We start from the raw sequence: 22,223 nt of genomic DNA, 5'->3' as shown, positions 1-22,223 counted from the left end.
CAAGGACAGTAAACAAGCAATTAGTTACGTTAATTTCGCTGTCACACAGACAGTTACCATTGAAAGATAATTTACGTTAAATGATACTTAAATAATTATACAATATTAATTATTTCTTATCACTCAGACGAACCAATAACAAGGTGTCACTCGACACAACAAAACACAACACAATAATACCACAATGATAATAATGATACTAATATTAGAACACTACCCTTCTTACGTGTCAGCAAGATATCAGTAGTAATTAATCTCTCCCAATACTTCCTGTAATAGATGTTTAAACAATCCTATCTCAAATGTGTTATATAATATTGTTGACGCAAACATACGTGACTTGTCACTCCGCTGGTGACACGATCTAGAAAGGTTAAGAGCTGTCACTTTCTGATCTGACAGTTTAACACTTTTACAATCTAAAGGATCACAAGACAGAGAAAACTCGTTGTGAGGTATACTCTGATGGGTACTGAGATTGGGTGATTACTGATTACCAAAATCAATATGTGCACAATTTAAGTAACCCGGGATTAGTACTTACTTTCACTTCACACTTTGCACACTCATTAACTGGTGACGTTGATAATGATCCAGGTGGCAGATAGACTTTGGATTTAACAAAGGGGAACCGAACATTGAATCCTTCAATGTTAGATATAGTTCAGCCTCCAGGTTTCCAGATGACAGATGGTAAACCATGAGTACGATGTTGCACTACACTAGTTGGTCAATCATCTTTGACACGACCATCAATAGCTCTAACGTAAATTACAACATTTACTCAACAGTCTCCTTATAATGATGTACAACTAAGCCCACTTCTCGACACACAAGGTGGTGTGCTCCACAGACACCCCACACTTCTCGACACACAAGGTGGTGTGCCCCACAGACACCCCACACTTCTCTACACACAAGGTGGTGTGCCCCACAGACACCCCACACTTCTCTACACACAAGGTGGTGTGCCCCACAGACACCCCCACACTTCTCAACACACAAGGTGGTGTGCCCCACAGACACCCCACACTTCTCTACACACAAGGTGGTGTGCCCCACAGACACCCCACACTTCTCTACACACAAGGTGGCGTGCCCCACAGACACCACCACACTTCTCAACACACAAGGTGGTGTGCCCCACAGACACCACCACACTTCTCAACACACAAGGTGGTGTGCCCCACAGACACCCCACACTTCTCAACACACAAGGTGGTGTGCCCCACAGACACCCCACACTTCTCAACACACAAGGTGGTGTGCCCCACAGACACCACCACACTTCTCAACACACAAGGTGGCGTGCCCCACAGACACCACCACACTTCTCAACACACAAGGTGGTGTGCCCCACAGACACCCCACACTTCTCAACACACAAGGTGGTGTGCCCCACAGACACCCCCACACTTCTCAACACACAAGGTGGTGTGCCCCACAGACACCCCACACTTCTCAGCACACAAGGTGGCGTGTTTCCCCGCAACGCATCCTCCGATTAGACAGTACTTTTTAATACTAAATATAATAAATACATTCCTTACTGTCTGCAAAGTACATAAATACACTTAATTGTAGCGTTACATTTACTCCCCCATATATTTTCCTCATTTTCTGTTAAGACACTCAAACTTTTAGGGTGAAGATTTCATGTTCAACTTCATATACACAAGTTTTAAATATAAAAAAATCAGCTTTATTAAACAATAGAGATTTAAACAAAAAATTGAAAATATCCTGAGTTACTTTATAATTTATTGGAAGATTTTAGTTTTGTTTTATTAGTTTTATAAAACTGTAATATCAATATAGCTATAGTTTAAGTAATAATTGTAATTAAGGAGCAATAAAATGCTTGTCCTCCTACACTAAGAAGGTTAGGTTAGGTCGTGGTTTTCTATACAGCTTTTCAGGTAAACTCTAGTATTCACAATATTTTGGTGCGATTCTGGCGATTAAGTGTATTACGTACTAAGCCAGTAGTCAGGATTGTACTTATTACATTTAGTATTAAAACATACTGTCTTTTCAGAGGAGGGGCTGTCTCCGACACCCCACACTTCCCGTTTTCTATGTCACGCTGCTATGAACACATGCACGAGCAAACTGACTCGAGCGAGAGAAGTATTAAACACCTCTCCTCTCTTGCCCATGTTATGCAAAACCCCGCTTGTTCGTTATCGCCAATAAGCTTACACATGTGGGAAGGACCAGACACATGTGGGTGGTTCAGTAGGACCAGACACATGTGGGAGGTTCAAAAGGACCAGACACATGTGGGAGGTTCAGAAGGATCAGACACATGTGGGAGGTTCAGAAGGACCAGACACATGTGGGAGGTTCAGAAGGACCAGACACATGTGGGTGGTTCAGAAGGACCAGACACATGTGGGAGGTTCAGAAGGACCAGACACATGTGGGTGGTTCAGAAGGACCAGACACATGTGAGTGGTTCAGAAGGACCAGACACATGTGGGTGGTTCAGAAGGACCAGACACATGTGGGTGGTTCAGAAGGACCAGACACATGTGGGAGGTTCAGAAGGACCAGACACATGTGGATGGTTCAGAAGGACCAGACACATGTGAGTGGTTCAGAAGGACCAGACACATGTGGATGGTTCAGAAGGACCAGACACATGTGGGTGGTTCAGAAGGACCAGACACATGTGGGTGGTTCAGAAGGACCAGATACATGTGGGTGGTTCAGACTGACCAGACACATGTGGGAAGGACCAGACACATGTGGGAAGGACCAGACACATGTGAAATAATTTATAGACTAAGACTGATGCTTACTTAATTATTTATATTAATTAATATCAAATTATTACTAAGCGTAAATCAAAACGATATCAAATTTAACGTACATGAGTTTGGGGTTAAGTGAGTTAAGAACACCCGTATAAATAACCGGTGTTCTTTGTATGGGAAAAATGGTAATGACATATAATCGATTCATCATTATACTACCAATCAATAAATTAAAACAGTCATAACCGCTCTGGTAAAATGTAAAGGAACCCGAGAACACAAAGTCTAATTATGCTAGATTCGTTTAACTCTTCTCTTGAGCTGGGAAAGTATTTTCATTTGATGAACCCACAGCATGCTTGGTGTCTGCCGCGTTCTTGCAATTCTTTTTAATCAACCAATGGCTCTGTTACAATCTCTCCCCTCACAGTTCATGCAATTAATTATTCACTATACGTTCGTTTGTGTGTTGAAGACCGTCAGCATCTCACAAACGCTCATGTTAGGAAACTAAGGGGTCATGGTACCAGGATATAAGAAATTGTTGTAGGGTATTCATAATTTATTATCCTGATACATGTGAAAGGTGCTGCACCTAGGCCAAGTTTCAGCATCTCAGCCTAAATAGAGACGGAGAAAAAAAAAAATTGAATTTTTTAACCATGTTCAATTGATTTCACAGCCCACAATTGTGAACCAAAATCATTTCTACGACACGCAGGTATGACCTTACTATATAATAAAGATTTGCATGTCACATCATTATCCCAGATGTATTTAGTGCAATAATACAGATTTATAAAAGTTTCCCAAAAACGTATGCAACAAAATGAAGTGTATCATTATTTATAAAATCAATAAATCTACGTAGATAAGAATAATGACATCCGTTTATAGAGGCGTAAACTCTACATATAATGTGCAAGTTTCATGTAAATTGAATAATAAATAAAGGCTGTGAGACCGAGTTGCGTAGCGCGCGCGACAAGATACTCATACTCGCGGTCACTCGTGACAATGCGTGATTTACGCATTGCGGCCAGCTCGTACCTTCTATGGAGAGCTCGCATGCATCTAGCTTTCAATGCTTGTCTCTTGTTCGTTTGGTAAGTCATATTGCAGTACAAATAACAATAATAGCATGAGTTCCGGGAGATAGTGTGAGAGCGCGTCAGTGATACAACCACCCCCCACGAGAGACACAGAGTCACTGATGGGGCTGAGCCACATACCACCCTCTCTCTCACACGATACTGTTGCCAATGAGTGAGTTTATATTCATTTTATGCATAACATGTTATTTTCAACGCTATTACGAAAAATAAGACTTCTACAACGTAAGATACAATACCCCGCGGCACACTCACGCCGCGAGGACCAGATTCACAAAAGTTGCAGCGGGAAATTTTACTCTAATTACGTTAATTTTCAAGATATCATTAAACGGTTTGGACCACAGTGTTGCCAGAACGTTGTAGTATTTTTCGTAATTTTTCGTATATATTCCATTTTTTTCGGATTTTCGGTTACCATGGCACCTAAGTGGAATTATTGGTCAGAGCCTCGAAGTGTAGATTTCTGGGGAACAACCCGAATGTGAAGTATAACGTCCCTCTACCTCGGAGTTGACGTCCCTCCACCCCGGAGTTGACGTCCCTCCACCACGGAGTTGACGTCCCTCCACCACGGAGTTGACGTCCCTCCACCCCGGAGTTGACGTCCCTCCACCCCGGAGTTGACGTCCCTCCACCACGGAGTTGACGTCCCTCCACCCCGGAGTTGACGTCCCTCCACCCTGTAGTTTACGTCCCTCCACCACGGAGTTGACGTCCCTCCACCACGGAGTTGCCGTCCCTCCACCACGGAGTTGACGTCCCTCCACCCCGGAGTTGACGTCCCTCCACCCCGGAGTTGACGTCCCTCCACCCCGGAGTTGACGTCCCTCCACCACGGAGTTGACGTCCCTCCACCCCGGAGTTGACGTCCCTCCACCCCGGAGTTGACGTCCTTCCACCACGGAGTTGACGTCCCTCCACCACGGAGTTGACGTCCCTCCACACCGGAGATGACGTCCCTATACACCGGAGTTGACGTCCCTCCACACCGGAGTTGACGTCCCTCCACACCGGAGTTGACGTCCCTCCACACCGGAGTTGACGTCCCTCCACCCCTCCGTTGACGTCCTTCTATCCCGGAGTTGACGTCCCTCCACCCCGGCGTTGACGTCCTTCTACCCAGGAGTTGACGTCCCTCCACCCAGGAGTTGACGTCCTTCTACCCAGGAGTTGACGTCCCTCCACCCAGGAGTTGACGTCCTTCTACCCAGGAGTTGACGTCCCTCCACCCAGGAGTTGACGTCCTTCAACCCCGGAGTTGACGTCCCTCCACCCAGGAGTTGACGTCCTTCTACCCCGGAGTTGACGTCCCTCCACCCCGGAGTTGGGAGAGCCGGTTGCTGGTTACTGAATTTTAATTGCTAATTTATCGGCCCACACATGCTTAAACATATGGTCAGTCAGCTAACACCGAATAAAAGTAGAGCTATAAAATTATACAATTATAAAATATAAACGCCGTTAGGAGGAGGTATAAATCCATGATGAACATCATTATGAGATATATGAAATGCTTTAAACTCAGCTACCTAGGAAATCAGATCAGCCAAAAGAAACTACGAAAAACAACTTGCTCAAAACATAAAAAAACTAAAACAAAGTTGTTCCATGCCTATATAAGAAGTAAAACTAAACAAAAGACTTCTAGGGTAGGACCTAGAAAGATGAAACTAACCAAATTATAATGGACGATAAAAGGGTAGCAAGAACTCGAATGAATACTTTACATCAGTATTTACACTAGAAAGATTAGATGGCATCCCAATACCCACACAGTTGTTTGAAGGAGGTGAAGAGAACGAATTAAGTGATATACCCATAACGGGCGACATTACCAGGAAGAGCACTGACAATCTATGAGACTCAAACACCCCAGGTATGGATGGAATTAAATCCAAAGCCGTAAAGGAACTGGTAGGGGAACTATACCTACCACTGAAACTCCTTTTCAGAAAATCTCTGGGCCACGGGATAGTTTCCCTAGATTGGAAATATGCAAATGTCACCCCTTTAAGTTCAAGTACGTTTATTGAGACAATGATACCTCTCAAAAGGATAGAGTAGCTTGGGCTATTTCTACCCTCCATTGTCACCCCCTATTTCCCCCAAAGAAGGCAGAAAGCTCAGTAGAAAACTGATTTGACATCACACATCTGTAAGCTCATGAGGAGAATCGTAAGGGATAGAATCATCCACCATCTCAGTGAGCAATCTTGTAAAATCAACACAACATAGGTTTGTTAAAAATAGATCACATTTTTTGAAACGGTAACGAGCTACCCAGACAAAGGATTTCCAGCAGTTGTAGTATATATGGACTTTGACAATGCTTTTGATAAAAGATACCACATGAAAGACTAGCGAGGAAATTAGACACATGGGGTAAATGGTATAACACTAAAATGAATAAAACAATGGTTAAAACAAAGAAAACAAAAGATCGTGCTAAATGAAAAGGAATCTGACTGGAGAAATGTGGTGAATAGGGTACCACAGCGTGTAGACTGGCGTTGGGAGGGTGTTGCTAGGGGAAACACTTAGGGGGAGTTCATGCTCTCACACCACAAAATACCTTGTTGATAGGCAATATAATAAACATTTTCCACAACTCAGACGTGTGACTCAGTAATAGTGATACAAGTGTCTGACTCAGTGTGAGTGACCGATTACGCGTGCTTTAGCACGAGTGATGCTGTATTGATGAATCAATGGCAGATGCTCAGTAACAATGACTAAATTCAAGTGATTCAAAGTGAGTTACTCAGATTGAGTGATTTCATGAGGGTGAATCAGAATGAGGAACTATGTAGGAGTGACTTTGTATGATTCAGTATAAATGAATCAGTGTGAGTGACTTATTATAAGAGACTCAATAAAAGTGATTGTATCAGTAAGTCAATGAGACTCAGTATGAGTGTCTCAGGATGAGTGACTCAAAACAAGTGAGTCAGTGTGACTCAATATGAGTGCCTCAGAATGAGTGACTCAAAACAAGTGACTCAGCATGAGCCATACAAAATGGTGTGCGGGGCCTGGACTCAAACAGGACATTACCCGTGATGTGGGCTTAGTCTCCATAGTAATGATTAACATGCTTGGTTCTGGAGAGTTTTATGTAGCTGCTGCACATCTCCCACAATATATGGGTGATGTCCAGGCCTTCACCTGGTCAAATGTTGAGGTGTTTTATGAGTTGTGATCTTTCCCACAGGGAGGGACGACTGCTGTCTGCCTGGTGTGACATGACTACTGACGGAGGTGAGTAATCTCTCCCACAGGGAGGGGCAGCTGGTGTCTGTCTGGTGTGACATGACTACTGACGGAGGTGAGTAATCTCTCCCACAGGGAGGGGCAGCTGGTGTCTGCCTGGTGTGACATGACTACTGACGGAGGTGAGTGATCTCTCCCACAGGGAGGGGCAGCTGGTGTCTGCAACCGGCAACTATAGTGTGTAGAGTGCAATATGCTCGCTATCCGGCAACCATTACAATGCATAAAAACATAAGAATGTTGCTAATGTGGTACCAACATTCAAGAAAGAAGATATATCACTTGAGTCAAACTGTCGGCCAAGTAGCTAAACGTCTATTGTGGAAAAGTTACTTGGCTCGATAACTGAATATATCATTCGTCTTGAAAAGCATTAATTAATAAACTATTCACAACATGGTTTTAAAAATGGCCGTTCATGTTTAACAATTCAATTTTTCTATTATTTTATTCCAGCATAGTTAAGGCAGATAATAGTGGTAAAGTTTGTAATGTTGTATACCTTGACTTTAGCAAAGCTTTTGATACAGTGCCACACGAAAGACTGATTAAAAAGAACTTAAGAAGAACATAAGAATGAAGATAACTGCAGAAGGGCTATTGGCCCATACAAGGCAGCTCCTATTTATATCCACCCAATCTCATTCATATATATCAAACCTACGCTTGAAGCAATCAAGGGACCCTACTTCCATTATCTTACACGGTAATAGAAGCTCACGGTATTGGGGGTGCTATATTAAATTGGATTAGGGCATGGGGTAAATCAATGTTGTAAATGGAGTGTCTCAAGGCTCTGTCCTGGAACCTCTGTTATTCATAATATATTTAAATGATTTAAATTCTGGTTTGAGCAGCAGTATTGGAAAACTTACCGATGATACAAAAATCGGGAGGGTAATATATACGGAAAAATACTCACACTCACTTCAAGACGATCTAAGTAAGGTTGTGAAATGGTCAAAACATTGGCCGATGCAGTTTAGTGCTGACAAATGTAAGGTTTTAAGGCTAGGTAATGATGATAGAGTTACAAGATACAAGCTAGATGGTGTGGAGATTGCGAAAGGGATCTGGAAGTTATGATAATTAAGAATTTAAAACCAAAAAATCAGTGCATACATGTTCTTTGTAAGGCAAATATGACACTGGGATTTATTTATCGAAGCGTTAGTAATAAGACACTTGGTGTGGTTCTTCAGATAAATCTTGTTCTTCTTGGTAAATCTTGGTTAGTCCCCATTTATATTATACAGTTCAGTTTTGGTCACAGAACTATAGAATGGATATAAATTCACTTGGACGTATCCAGCGTAGGATGACAAGGTTCAAAGTCCTTTTCAGAATCTAGGTAACACACCTCACTGTGACTGCATACACCTGAATGTGTGATTGTCTTGCACACCACAATTATGTCACCCCTAATTCTTCGTTTCCCAAGAGAATGTAAATTATACTTTGTCATCTCTCTTCATATGAAGGGTTTCTAATTTGTAGGATTAACTTTGCCATCTTACGTTGGACGCGTTCTAGTGCATTTATATCCATATCTTGTATGTTTTATCACATCTCCTCTATTTCTTCTGTCCTCCAATGTTGTGAAATCTCGTTCAGTCAGACTATCTTCATAACTTAACCCTCTAAGCTATGACAGTAATCTAGTAGCAATCCTGCGCACTTTTTCAATTTTAGTTTTGTATCACATGATATGGATTCCAAGCAGGTGCTGCATATTCCAGTAATGTTCTAATAAAAGCCGTGTAGATTGTATTGAACGTGTCCTAATTTAGGTTTTAAAACAACGTTCTAATGTTTGACAGCGTCCCATATGCTGCCGATGTCACCCTGCCTATGTGTGCCTCTGTGCACCAAGTCTGTTAGGGATAAAAACAGGCACAAACTACCAGGGTAAATTGCAGAGCAGTCCGGATGCCCGAGTCTGCTACTTCCAGGCTCACTTAGCTCTCCTTCATACTGGGCACAACATGTGTTCCTCTCAGCTGCGACGGAACGTGGCAACGTAGCTGACTGTTTCGTGAAACTTATTTATCACACAATTAGTTTATTATTGTTTTTCCGCTCAAAGTTTATATATGTACATATTCACTAAACTTACACCGTCGAGCGAGCTGACCCATCTAGGCTCTGGGGACCTGGCCTTTCCACTGAGGATTTCCATCCGATCCCGAGGTCTTGGTTATGACTGCCTGGAGGTCTTGGTTATGACTGCCTGGAGGTCTTGTTTATGACTGCCTGGAGGTCTTGTTTATGACTGCCTGGAGGTCTTGTTTATGACTGCCTGGAGGTCTTGGTTATGACTGCCTGGAGGTCTTGTTTATGACTGCCTGGAGGTCTTGTTTATGACTGCCTGGAGGTCTTGTTTATGACTGCCTGGAGGTCTTGTTTATGACTGCCTGGAGGTCTTGGTTATGACTGCCTGGAGGTCTTGGTTATGACTGCCTGGAGGTCTTGGTTATGACTGCCTGGAGGTCTTGGTTATGACTGCCTGGAGGTCTTGTTTATGACTGCCTGGAGGTCTTGGTTATGACTGCCTGGAGGTCTTGGTTATGACTGCCTGGAGGTCTTGGTTATGACTGCCTGGAGGTCTTGTTTATGACTGCCTGGAGGTCTTGGTTATGACTGCCTGGAGGTCTTGGTTATGACTGCCTGGAGGTCTTGTTTATGACTGCCTGGAGGTCTTGTTTATGACTGCCTGGAGGTCTTGGTTATGACTGCCTGGAGGTCTTGGTTATGACTGCCTGGAGGTCTTGGTTATGACTGCCTGGAGGTCTTAGTTATGACTGCCTGGAGGTCTTGGTTATGACTGCCTGGAGGTCTTGTTTATGACTGCCTGGAGGTCTTGTTTATGACTGCCTGGAGGTCTTGGTTATGACTGCCTGGAGGTCTTGGTTATGACTGCCTGGAGGTCTTGGTTATGACTGCCTGGAGGTCTTGGTTATGACTGCCTGGAGGTCTTGGTTATGACTGCCTGGAGGTCTTGGTTATGACTGCCTGGAGGTCTTGGTTATGACTCCTCCGAAACGCGGGCTAGACCGGGACTCCGACTCCCTCGTGACAGTCACCACAGATGTCCCCATCGTGACAGTGACCACACATGTCTCTCTCGTGACAGTGACCACATATGTCATCCTCGTGACAGTCACCACACATGTCCCCATCGTGACAGTGACCACACATGTGCACCTCGTGACAGTGACCACACATGTCACCCTCGTGTCAGTGACCACACATTTCACCCTCGTGACAGTTACCACACATGTCCCCCTTGTGACAGCCACCACACATGTCTCTCTCGTGACAGTCACCACACATGTCCCCCTCGTGACAGTGACCACACATGTCACCCTCGTGAAAGTCACCACACATGTCTCTCTCGTGACAGTCACCACACATGTCCCCCTCGTGAAAGTCACCACACATGTCCCCCTCGTGTCAGTGACCACACATGTCACCCTCGTGACAGTCACCACACATGTCACCCTCGCGACAGTCACCAGACTTGTCACCTTCGTGACAGTCACCAGACTTGTCCCCCTCGTGAAACTGACCACACATGTCCCCCTCGTGAAAGTGACCACACATGTCACCCTCGTGACAGTGACCACACATGTCCCCCTCGTGAAAGTGACCACACATGTCCCCCTCGTGAAAGTGACCACACATGTCACCCTCGTGACAGTGACCACACATGTCACCCTCGTGACAGTGACCACACATGTCACCCTCGTGACAGTCACCACACATGTTCCCCTCTTGACAGTGACCACACATGTCACCATCGTAACAGTCACCACTCATGTCACCCTCGTGACAGTGACCACACATGTCACCCTCGTGACAGTGACCACACATGTCCCCCTCGTGACAGTGACCACACATGTCCCCCTCGTGACAGTGACCACACATGTCCCCCTCGTGACAGTGACCACACATGTCACCCTCGTGACAGTGACCACACATGTCACCCTCGTGACATTCTCAAACATGACAACTCCATAACCTCCAGCCACCTGTCACAAGAACACTGCATGACTCACTTCCTGCTGCCCTGACCTTTAACCTTGCACAGCCAGCCTGTCACCAGTCAACCACCAGACTGCCCTGACCTTAGAACTTGACCTGGCGCGATCAACCTGTCACCAGTCAACCACCAGACTGCCCTGACCTTAGAACTTGACCTGGCACGATCAACCTGTCACCAGTCAACCACCAGACTGCCCTGACCTTAGAACTTGACCTGGCGCGATCAACCTGTCAGCAGTCAACCACCAGACTGCCCTGACCTTAGAACTTGACCTGGCGCGATCAACCTGTCACCAGTCAACCACCAGACTGCCCTGACCTTATAACTTGACCTGGAGCGATCAACCTGTCAGCAGTCAACTACCAAACAGGCTTGACCTGGCACAGCCTGCCTGTCACCAGTCAGATATCAGACTGGTACCATTCACACCCACAGGGATCTGACCTCTGGTAATATCTTTGACCAACGCTGTCTCCAGACAGCCGACTCACAAAATGTTAATAATTCACTCTACTCTTATGTTGGAAAGACTTTAGTAATTTCTCTAACTATATAAAGGTCACAACATTCTAGCACCACTGTCATCCACAAGGGTAGAGACTCAAGGTTCATCCTTGACGATGAGCGGACGTCTCGACATCTGCTCCGCCTGGGAGCCGCTGGATCACCTTCTCTTCCTATCCAACGGTCCAGATTGTTACGACGTCTGGCGCACATATTGCCTTTGGTCACAGGATAATTGATAGATTGAGAACGTTTTCTGGCTGGTTCTCCCGGAGGGGTGACGGTGTCCGGCGCCGGCTTGGCCCAGAGATGCTGGGAGTTAGTGGTTTATAATTAATAATTAATTGTAACACTAACATTAACACTACCAGCACCACTATCACCCACCATGGAAAACAGTAGTGACACTACCAGCACCACTATCACCCACCATGCGAAACAGTGGTGACACTACCAGCGCCACTATTACCCACCACAGGAAACACTGGTGACACTACCAGCACTACTATCACCCACCACAGGAAACACTGGTGACACTACCAGCACCACTATCACCCACCACAGGAAACACTGGTGACACTACCAGCACAGTAGCATAATTTAGGACTACGACCGTTCGCGGCATCTGGGACAAGGATGCCACTTGTGGGGCCACCTGTCCAGGTGAGCGCAGAGGGATCCATTTCAGCACATGAGAGGTGTCCCGCTCGCACGGACCTAGTCCTTTATTGATTATTGGGATGTGTATGGATAGGTTAGGTGAGCATATGAGCATGTGTGCAGTTGAGTATGTTAAAGTAATAGTAAAGGTGAGTATTGAAAGTGTATGTTTTGCAAGCATAGAGTTGTACAGGTAAGTGTGTATACATAGAGTTAAGGGCTTCTCAGTCTCATGTTGGTATCACTTATCATTAGCATGCCTAAGAGTCCGGGTACAGTATGTGGTAGGTTTGGTTAGGGTTGACGAGGAGGGGGGGGATATAGGGGATGCCCCACGACAAGCTCTGAAGATGAGGCGTGGGGATAACATGGAGGAGGAGCGGGCAGCTGGGTGCCTGACTGGTGCCTGGCTGATGTGCGCATGTCCTTGCTTTGTGTGTGCACCTAGTTGTACATACCTGGTGTTAGCAGTAAGAGCTTCACAGCTTTGAGAAATGTGAGTGTTTTTCTGCTATATATTTGAAATAACCGTGAGAAGGCTGGAGGTTCTGCCATTAGCTTCACCCTCACCCCACAACTAAACCCTGGAGCTTGAGGAGGAGGAGATGAGTGTTTTTGATGTGTAGCCCTCCCCGCGGCCTCAGGTTCCCAGTATTTCCTCCCACCAGTCACAGTGCTTAATCATCCTGTCTCAGTGGGCATCTGGCGCTTTTTCCTGGTGCATCTCCTTTCTGGTGGGTGAGCTATTCACAGCAGGAGGAAGGATGGTCTCTGTTACCCCTAAATCATTTCAAGTGAAATGTGGACCAGAGACATTACATCTACACTAACCAGAGGACATGTTGGTACTGACATGTTTGGGGCTAATGACCTCAATCTTACCCACACCATCACCGCAACATCCGACAACATCTCTCTCCCGCTCCGTCACCTGTCGCTCATCAATCCCTTGTCAATTCCCTATGCCATCAAACTGGCTGCATTCTTCCTCAAACATCAATAGTTAGGGGAAAATAAACACATCTATATAATTTTATTATTTTATTATTAAACAGTGAAGACATTTTACAGTGTTAATAATAATAATAATAATAATAATAATAATAATAATATGGTTGCTTCTTTGTTATAGCTTCTTGGTTAGTTAATCATCTCACCTGCCATAGGTTCGAAAATCCCTCATCGTGCCATCTTGCTAGTGTAGTAAACCGATCTGTAGAAGGAAAAAAATAAGAGTTTTTATTTTTAATGTTGTAAAATGAAATTGGGTCAGTTACTATGTTTGTCAATTAATCTTACCATGAAGTGTTACTCACCATACTATTAATCTAGTTTACAATTTCTTCACTCAACTTTTTCACAGTTTTCAAGATCGTTTAAGCAGAACGTTTGCTTACATAATGGCATTTTGATCTGTGCATAAGTAAATTTCACCACTTTTGCATCATTCTCACGAAATTGACCATATATAAATCCTTCATCAAAGTGAAGCAAGGCTTCCTCCAAGGATAGTCGAGAAAGATGATAAACAAAATGAACAGCATAATTTCCACAAAAGTACCTGTTCAGGGATTGGAACCCTTACTTCATAATATATGTCATAATCTTGGAAGTAAGTCATAAGCTCTTCTAAATGTCTTGAATATGTTCCCATTGTAGGATTACCATAAATGTCTAGTATAACTATCATGGGTCGATCTTCAACCTTATTATCAACATAGAAAGTTATTCAATGCCCCATTTTATTATGGGAACCAGACTCCAGAGTGTTGATTTTGAACATCACAGGCTTTCTATTTACCTTTTTCACTATTTTCCTTACATCATTAGCTAGGAAAAATCCCAGATAACTCACCTTCACACCTAAATTACTCCTAAGAGCCTCATTTATTTCCAAACAATTCATAATAATATTTATCCTCACGTATCGCAAATAACTCGCTAAATAAATAAGCAGTCTGCGTTACTGCTGATCATTCCAGTTGTAGATCCGTAAACTAGAAGGAATTTATTTCTAGTTACACAGCATTTAAATTCAAAAGCATTCCTTAGATTACTACTCTTATCAATTGGGATGGTGTCATCTATCTCCTCAGGTTGCAAATTAAAGGCCAGTATGGTTCCACCATTCACATATGTATCATGAGACAATATATTGTCTTTATCGAAGCCTAAGACCTGTAATCCTGTGTAATACAACTTGGCACAGCTATGAGGAAAGTCACACCCAATATTGACAATATTATTATTATTCTGGGAAATTAATACTTCACTCAGCTCACAGTTCTCCAAATAAAGTGGGTTACGATTATACGCTAATGACACAGTCTCCTTATCAAGGATAACCATATATAAATGTTCTGGTATCCCAGTACCCCATGGGTGGTCTAAAGTTATCGAGTGCTGACCTGTACCCAATATGTATGTTTTATATAAAGTTTTATTGAAAGTATACGTTATAGGGGAGTTCTTCTACAGCATAACCTTATTAATGGCTATTAATCCCTCAGGGTAGGTTACTACCCTATCCATCCATAGATGTGCAGATTTGATATTATAATTAAATTGGCTTGTTCATTATCACTGAGTATAAGCCATTTATCTGGATGTAGTTCAAGTTGCACTCTAATGTCTACATTATCCAAAACATTCACAAACCGATGTAAATACCAACATTAGTTTAGAGCATGTGTTTTATGAATATGTACACCTCTCGCTTTCATATCTGTCATCCGCTGCTTCTCTCCAGCTGAAGCATTAGTGAAATAACCAGCTTCAAGTTTACTAGAATCAACACAATTAAAAAACTGAGTCAGTTTAACATACTGTGTAGCATTACATCCTGAAATTGTAGATAACAGTTTCATGTATGACCAGAACGAGAATATGGAGCTGGTTTCTACTACTGTTTCGTTTAAACACACAATAGCTGATTTGAATAGAGTTTGCGACAATCCGTTTACGATCGAGACGTTTTTAGCATGAGCTAAAGGGGGTTGTTCCATCTTCTTCAGTTAGATCAATTGACAACTCCAAAGCAATAGATGATAGGTTCACCAGCTGTCCATTCACTCCCTTTATGATAAATTCCAGATAGGTGTCTGTAAACTTATTATTTACTCCAAAATTCACAGGTAATATATCAACAGTTTTTCTGCTTGCAATTGAATTCTTTGATTCTACCAATAAGGCAGAAAATACCTTTCGAAATGCCTCACTAACAGCGGCAGTATAGTATTCTAATGGCACGTGAAGGCCTAGAGCATTGTACCCAGCCATGTTCACGCTATAGACAACACTAACTGAGTGAGAAGAATTTATGACAACACATCGTTATATTTCCCTTTAGTAAGTCGTTGACTGTTTACTAATTTCTTTTTCTCTTCTGCACTCTTCCACCTATAATTTGTTTCTCTACTCCTTTCAATATTTCAACTCCACTTTCTTAAGAGATTATTTGAAAGTTTGTTTATCGTTATTAATGTCATGTAACATTAACAGCCTGTCGCTCAGGCTGAGCGCGGCTGGTGCCAATGTTCTCATTATAAAGGGAGCCGCTCGCTGTGCTATCCCGTTTAAAAAGCATGGTATCCCTCCTCAACGTTCATAACGCCAACTGCTGTTGAAAACCCATATATCATCAGTACCACCCTCTCTAAGAGGGGTTAGCAGTATGTATAAATCCTCAACAGAAGGGGGGAATAAAGTTGACACGCATTTCACCAGTTGTTTCTGACGAATGAGGAGTAGACAACTCGAGCTGGTATTATATACCTCCTGCTACAGAACGTACATGTAAGACTGCTATGGTACACCCACATTCATCAAAATGTACGGGGCTACCATCCTGATCTCTCATATTGGTGTTAAGCTGTACGGAAAGCTTCTTATTGTTGCTGTTGTCACTTCCATTTAGGGAGATTACATCCAAAATATTAACGGGCTGATTGCCGTATCTAGAAAAAAGAGATCTTGTCGCAATAAATGCTTAGAATATCAACCCTCCTCTAGACATTCGTGGGAATTGACAAGTGTCAATCACTTTTGATGTATTCCTTCTTTTTACGAATGTATCATTCACATTCGGGAACTACAACTAGCACTTTCCCGTGAGAACTCCCGAATGATAATGAAACTCTACTAATGTTTCTATGCCCTGTAGCCGAGCTAATATTCTCACTAATTTATAGATCACACTTTATCAAATTTGTTCCTTATTTAGGCGAAAAATGTTTAATCGCCTTTCCTAAAAAAAAAACTCAGTTGAGTGTTATTTGAAAATATAGTACCTATTTCTGTATTAATCGAGTGATTAATTTCTTCTATAGTTCCTGCTAAGAACTCGGATGATAATAAATACTTTGAATTCAAATAACTCATCCACACTTCATTATACATACATACATATATATATATGTATATATATGTACATACATATATATATATATATATATATATATATATATATATATATATATATATATATATATATATATATATATATATATATATATATATATATATATATATATATATATATATGCAAACAAGCCTGAATGGTCCCCAGGACTATATGCGACTGAAAACTCACACCCCAGAAGTGACTCGAACCCATACTCCCAGGAGCAACGCAACTGGTAACTACAGTACGCCTTAATCCGCTTGACCATCACGACCGGACATAAGGAAGTGATAGCCGAAGCTATTTGAACCACTTTCCCGCCGGCACTTGGATGGTAATCTTGGGCATAGCATTTTTATAAAATCACCTCATTCTTTGGGGCACACGTGAGGAACACAAATGCGAACAAGCCTGAATGGTCCCTAGGACTATATGCGACTAAAAACTCCCACCCCAGAAGTGACTCGAACCCATACTCCCAGGAGTAACGCAACTGGTAACTACAGGACGCCTTAATCCACTTGACCATCATGACCGGACATAAGGAAGTGATAATCACCTTATCCAAGTATCACTTCCTTATGTCCAGTCGTGATGGTCAAGCGGATTAAGGCGTCCTGTAGTTACCAGTTGCGTTGCTAGGGAGTATGGGTTTGAGTCACTTCTGGGGTGTGAGTTTTCAGTCATATATATATATATATATATATATATATATATATATATATATATATATATATATATATATATATATATATATATATATATATATATATATATATATATATATATATATATATATATATATATATATATATATATATATATATATGTACTGGCAGCAGGTTTTCTTTTAAACATGTCTCATTGAATATGACCTCATATTCTGTGTTTACTATCTTCTGATTTAGGGCTTCTATCCCTCTAACTATTTTCTTAGCATCAGGGCTTAGCTGAAAGAGGAGTTCTTCAAAACTCATTTTCGTTATTTCTAGGTGAAGAAAAAAGCGAATTACTATAGAATGTATTACACTTATTTATACAATTTGCACAACGTTTCGAACCTCCATGGTTCATTCTCAGGGGAAAAGAAATTACAGAACTCGTTGATTAATACCCATACTGGGTTAGGTGATAAGACAATAAAAGTAAAAAAAAGGGAGATACATAGGGGATAAATTGGGGCGAAGAACATAAGAACATAAGAATAAAGGTAACTGCAGAAGGCCTTTTGGCCCATACGAGGCAGCTCCTATCTACATGCAAAGATTAATCAGGTGTAATTGGCCTGTTATGTTGAACAGTGTCTTCTGTGTTCGCATCGTTAGGTTCTGGTCTTTTCCCTACTCTCATGGTGGGTAGAGTAAATAGTTCCGTGATTTGGATGTTCATGATAGGTTGTTCTATTCTTATGTGAATTGCTTCAAAAATTTGTAATCTTCTTACATCTTGGGTTTTGTCTATTATACAGGTAATTTTGTTCAATATTTCTCCTGTTAGGGTGATGTCATGGGGTTGTCTCATGTGTTTCCTGGGGTAAGCAGCAGTAACAACAGCAGGAGCACCATAAGAACATAAGAACAAAGGTAACTGCAGAAGGCCTATTGGCCCATACGAGGCAGCTCCTACCTATAACCACCCAATCCCACTCATATACATGTCCAACCCGCGCTTGAAACAATCGAGGGACCCCACCTCCACCACGTTACACGGTAATTGGTTCCACAAATCAACAACTCAGTTACCGAACCAGTATTTACCCAAGTCTTTCCTAAATATAAACTTATCCAATTTATACCCATTGTTTCGTGTTCTGTCTTGTGTTGATACTTTTATTACCCTATTAATATTCCCTTTGTTATGTCCATTCATCCACTTGTAAACCTCTATCATGTCACCCCTAACACTTCGCCTTTCCAGTGAATGCAACTTAAGCTTTGTTAATCTTTCTTCATATAAAAGATTTCTAATTTGGGGAATTTACTTAGTCATCCTACGCTGGACACGTTCAAGTGAATTTATATTTTATTTATTATATTTAATTTAATATTTAAATTAATGAATTTCTATATATTTATATGTTGCGAACTCGTTGGAACCAGTGGTTAGAGGTGTTTGTTTGGGTTTAAACTGTTAGTAGATAGTGGTATGGGAATTGATTTGGAGGATGGAGGTAATAAAAGTATGTGTTCGTGTGAGAAAGGAATTGGCAAAATGATCAGGGAAAGAAAAGGGCCTCAAAATAACAATTCACTTAGGGTATATTACACTAACAGTAGAAGTCTAAGAAATAAAATTAACGAATTAAATGCTCTTGTCTGCACAGAAAAAATAGATATTATTGCACTTACCGAAACGTGGATGAATGTAGAAAATAGAGAACTATTAGCTGAATATCAAATAAATGGATTTAAACTATTTCACACAGATCGATATATTAGACGAGGAGGGGGAGTAGCCATATATGTTAGGGACAATTTGAAATGTAGTCTCAAAGAGGGAATCAAAACTGAGCCACACACAGAAACTATTTGGATAGAATTAATCAAAAAAGCAAATAATATTATAATAGGAGTTATATATAGGCAACCAAATTTAGACAGAATGGAAGCAAAGCATCTATGGGATGAAATATCTAGAGCATCTAGATCTAACAGTATTTATGTCATGGGAGACTTTAATTTTAGTGGAATAAACTGGTTGAACAAAACAGGGAATAGTGAAGCAGAAGATTTTCTAGAATTAATTGACGATTGCTTTCTTGCGCAACACAGTAAGGAACCAACGCGGGAAAATAATATTTTAGATTTAGTGTTAACTAACAGGGAAACACAAATTAATGACATCGAAATAGGGAGTGAGCTAGGGAACAGTGATCACAAAGAAATCAGATTTAGCATAGAATGGAATAGACCTGTAGGAGAAAATTCTGTTAAAGTGCCAGATTTTCGAAAAGCTGATTTTAATAGGCTAAGAAATTTTTTGGGTCAAATAGATTGGAAAGTCTTGGGTATGGGGTGTGGGCCGGTCTTGGAGCGAGACATGAACCCAGCGATAGGTGACGTAAAAGGGGATTTCGATGTGGAATTTATATATAACTTATTTAAGAATATTCTAAACAAAGCACAGGAACGTAGTATACCATACAAATTGAATAGATCGAATACTAATGACCCAAAGTGGATAACAAAGAATTTGAAGAACCTTTTAGATAAAAAGAGAGCTTTGTACAAAAGGATTAAGAATAACGAAGTCAGTTTAGAACAGGAATTCATACAACTGGTTAGAAATGTTAAAAAAAGATATTAGGAAAGCAAAAAGAAACTATGAAGTTCGCATAGCAGAGCAAGCAAAGTCAAATCCTAAAGGTTTTTTTTCAGTTGTATCGAACTAAGACTAGGGAAAGGATAGGTCCAAATCCACAAGGGCCGTGACGAGGATTCGAACCTGCGTCCGGGAGCATCCCAGACACTGCCTTAATCGACTGAGATACGACAGGGTAAAAGGGTTGAAACCGAAGTTCTACTGAACTTACTGGATCCCGTAGCCTCTCCGAGGCACAAACCTTTTACACAACCCCCCCCCCCCCCAGTAACCGAGCTATGTCAATAGGCCGTTCTCCCTCTTCGATCCTTACATCAAGATGTAAGGGCGAAGAGGGAGAACGGCTTCGGTTTCAACCCTTTTACCCTGTCGTAGCTCAGTCGATTAAGGCAGTGTCTGGGATGCTCCCGGACGCAGGTTCGAATTCTCGTCACGGCCCTTGTGGATTTATTCATTGATGCATCACATTAGTGTGATCTCTGTGTGTGAGGATAGGTCCATTAAAAACTGAGACAGGTCAAAAAACGGATAATGACAGAGAGATGAGTAGTATTTTTAACAAATATTTTATATCTGTATTTACTAAAGAAGAACTTAACAATATGCCTTCAGCCGAACAAGTCTATGTGGGTGGGGATGAAGACAGGTTGACTAGTTTAGCAGTTAACAGGGAGGATGTAATTAAACAATTAGTAAAACTAAAACCAAACAAATCCCCAGGGCCGGATGAAGTGTTTGCTAGGGTGCTTAAAGAATGCAAAGAGGAGCTTTTTGCGCCACTGTCTACCATATTTAATAAATCAATAGAGTTAGGCATAGTGCCAGAGTCATGGAAGGTATTTATGTGATACTAGTTTTTAAGAAAGGAGATAGATCACTTGCGTCAAACTATCGACCAATTAGCCTAACGTCTATTGTGGGAAAGTTACTTGAATCAATAATTGCAAATACAATTTGTCTCCATCTTGAAAAACATAAATTAATAAATGAGTCGGAACATGGTTTTACAAATGACCGTTCATGTTTAACAAATTTGCTAACTTTTTATTCCAGCATAGTTGAGGCAGTTGATAGTGGTAAGGATTGTGATGTTGTGTACCTTGACTTTAGAAAAGCTTTTCATACAGTGCCACATGAAAGACTAATTAAAAAAATAGAAGCTCATGGTATTGGGGGTGCTATATTAACTTGGATTAGGGCATGGCTATTCCAAAGGAAACAGAGAGTTAGTATAAATGGGGTTCAGTCAGAGTGGGATAATGTTGTTAGTGGAGTACCTCAGGGCTCTGTCCTGGGCCCTCTGTTGTTTATAATATATATAAATGATTTAGATTCAGGTTTGAGTAGTAACATTTGCAAATTTGCTGATGATACGAAAATTGGTAGGGAAATTTATTCGGAGGAGGACTCACTATCACTTCAAGTTGATCTAGATAGGGTTTTGAAATGGTCAAAGGATTGGCAAATGCAGTTTAATGCTGATAAATGTAAAGTTCTGAGGCTAGGTAATGATGATAGAGTTACAAGATACGAGCTAGATGGTGTTGAGATTGCGAAGTCGAATTGCGAAAGGGATCTGAGTGTGAGATTTTTTCTATGCCTACCTCCCTTAGGAGGTGGACTACAAGTTTAAAGTCTGCTCACGGCAGTTAAGCATGAGTCCAATAGAAAAAGGAAAAGCGGGAGCAAACCGCCAGGCCTCCACCACCAAGGGTGAAAACCTGTCCACAATAGGCCGCTGGCTCCTCCTAGTTAAACAGGACGTTAAAACTAATAAAGGGTAACCGACGGGTTCTCACAATCAAATATTTATATTTGATGTGGCGCTATGAATTGGAATTCGAATTCCCAAGAACAGCCGTCATATCAAGATCACATCAACATTTAATAATATGCAGAAATATGGTGGAATAATATGGTTGAAGGGTTGACATCAAAGACCGTTTTCTATAACATAACAATTTATTAATAACAAGAGACTAACTACTACATTACCGAGTTTACGTTACGTTAATGTCCATCCAGTGGCACGATAACAAACAGCTAAATAGCAACCCTTGCTGTGAGGCTGCATACTGAACTAACCTGAACACAGGTGTGCCCACTGATGACGCAATATTGCAAATCAAAGAAAAATATCACAGACT

General features: G+C 41.7%; 1 protein-coding gene across 1 annotated transcript in view; it reads left to right on the top strand.

Moving 5' to 3' along the window:
* LOC123750388 (golgin subfamily A member 6-like protein 6) overlaps positions 1-22,223 on the top strand; it is a 278,485-nt gene that overhangs the window by 85,236 nt on the left and 171,026 nt on the right. Inside the window, exon 4 of the mRNA XM_069325164.1 lies at positions 7,086-7,132. Coding sequence (XP_069181265.1) covers positions 7,086-7,132 — 47 coding nt within the window. The remainder of the gene's footprint in view (positions 1-7,085; positions 7,133-22,223) is intronic.

The sequence above is a fragment of the Procambarus clarkii genome, chromosome 15 (assembly GCF_040958095.1).
Source record: "Procambarus clarkii isolate CNS0578487 chromosome 15, FALCON_Pclarkii_2.0, whole genome shotgun sequence".
NCBI classification, from domain to species: domain Eukaryota; kingdom Metazoa; phylum Arthropoda; class Malacostraca; order Decapoda; family Cambaridae; genus Procambarus; species Procambarus clarkii.
The sequence above is the reverse complement of the archived record's forward strand: the minus strand, read 5'-3'. Positions and strand labels throughout refer to the sequence as shown.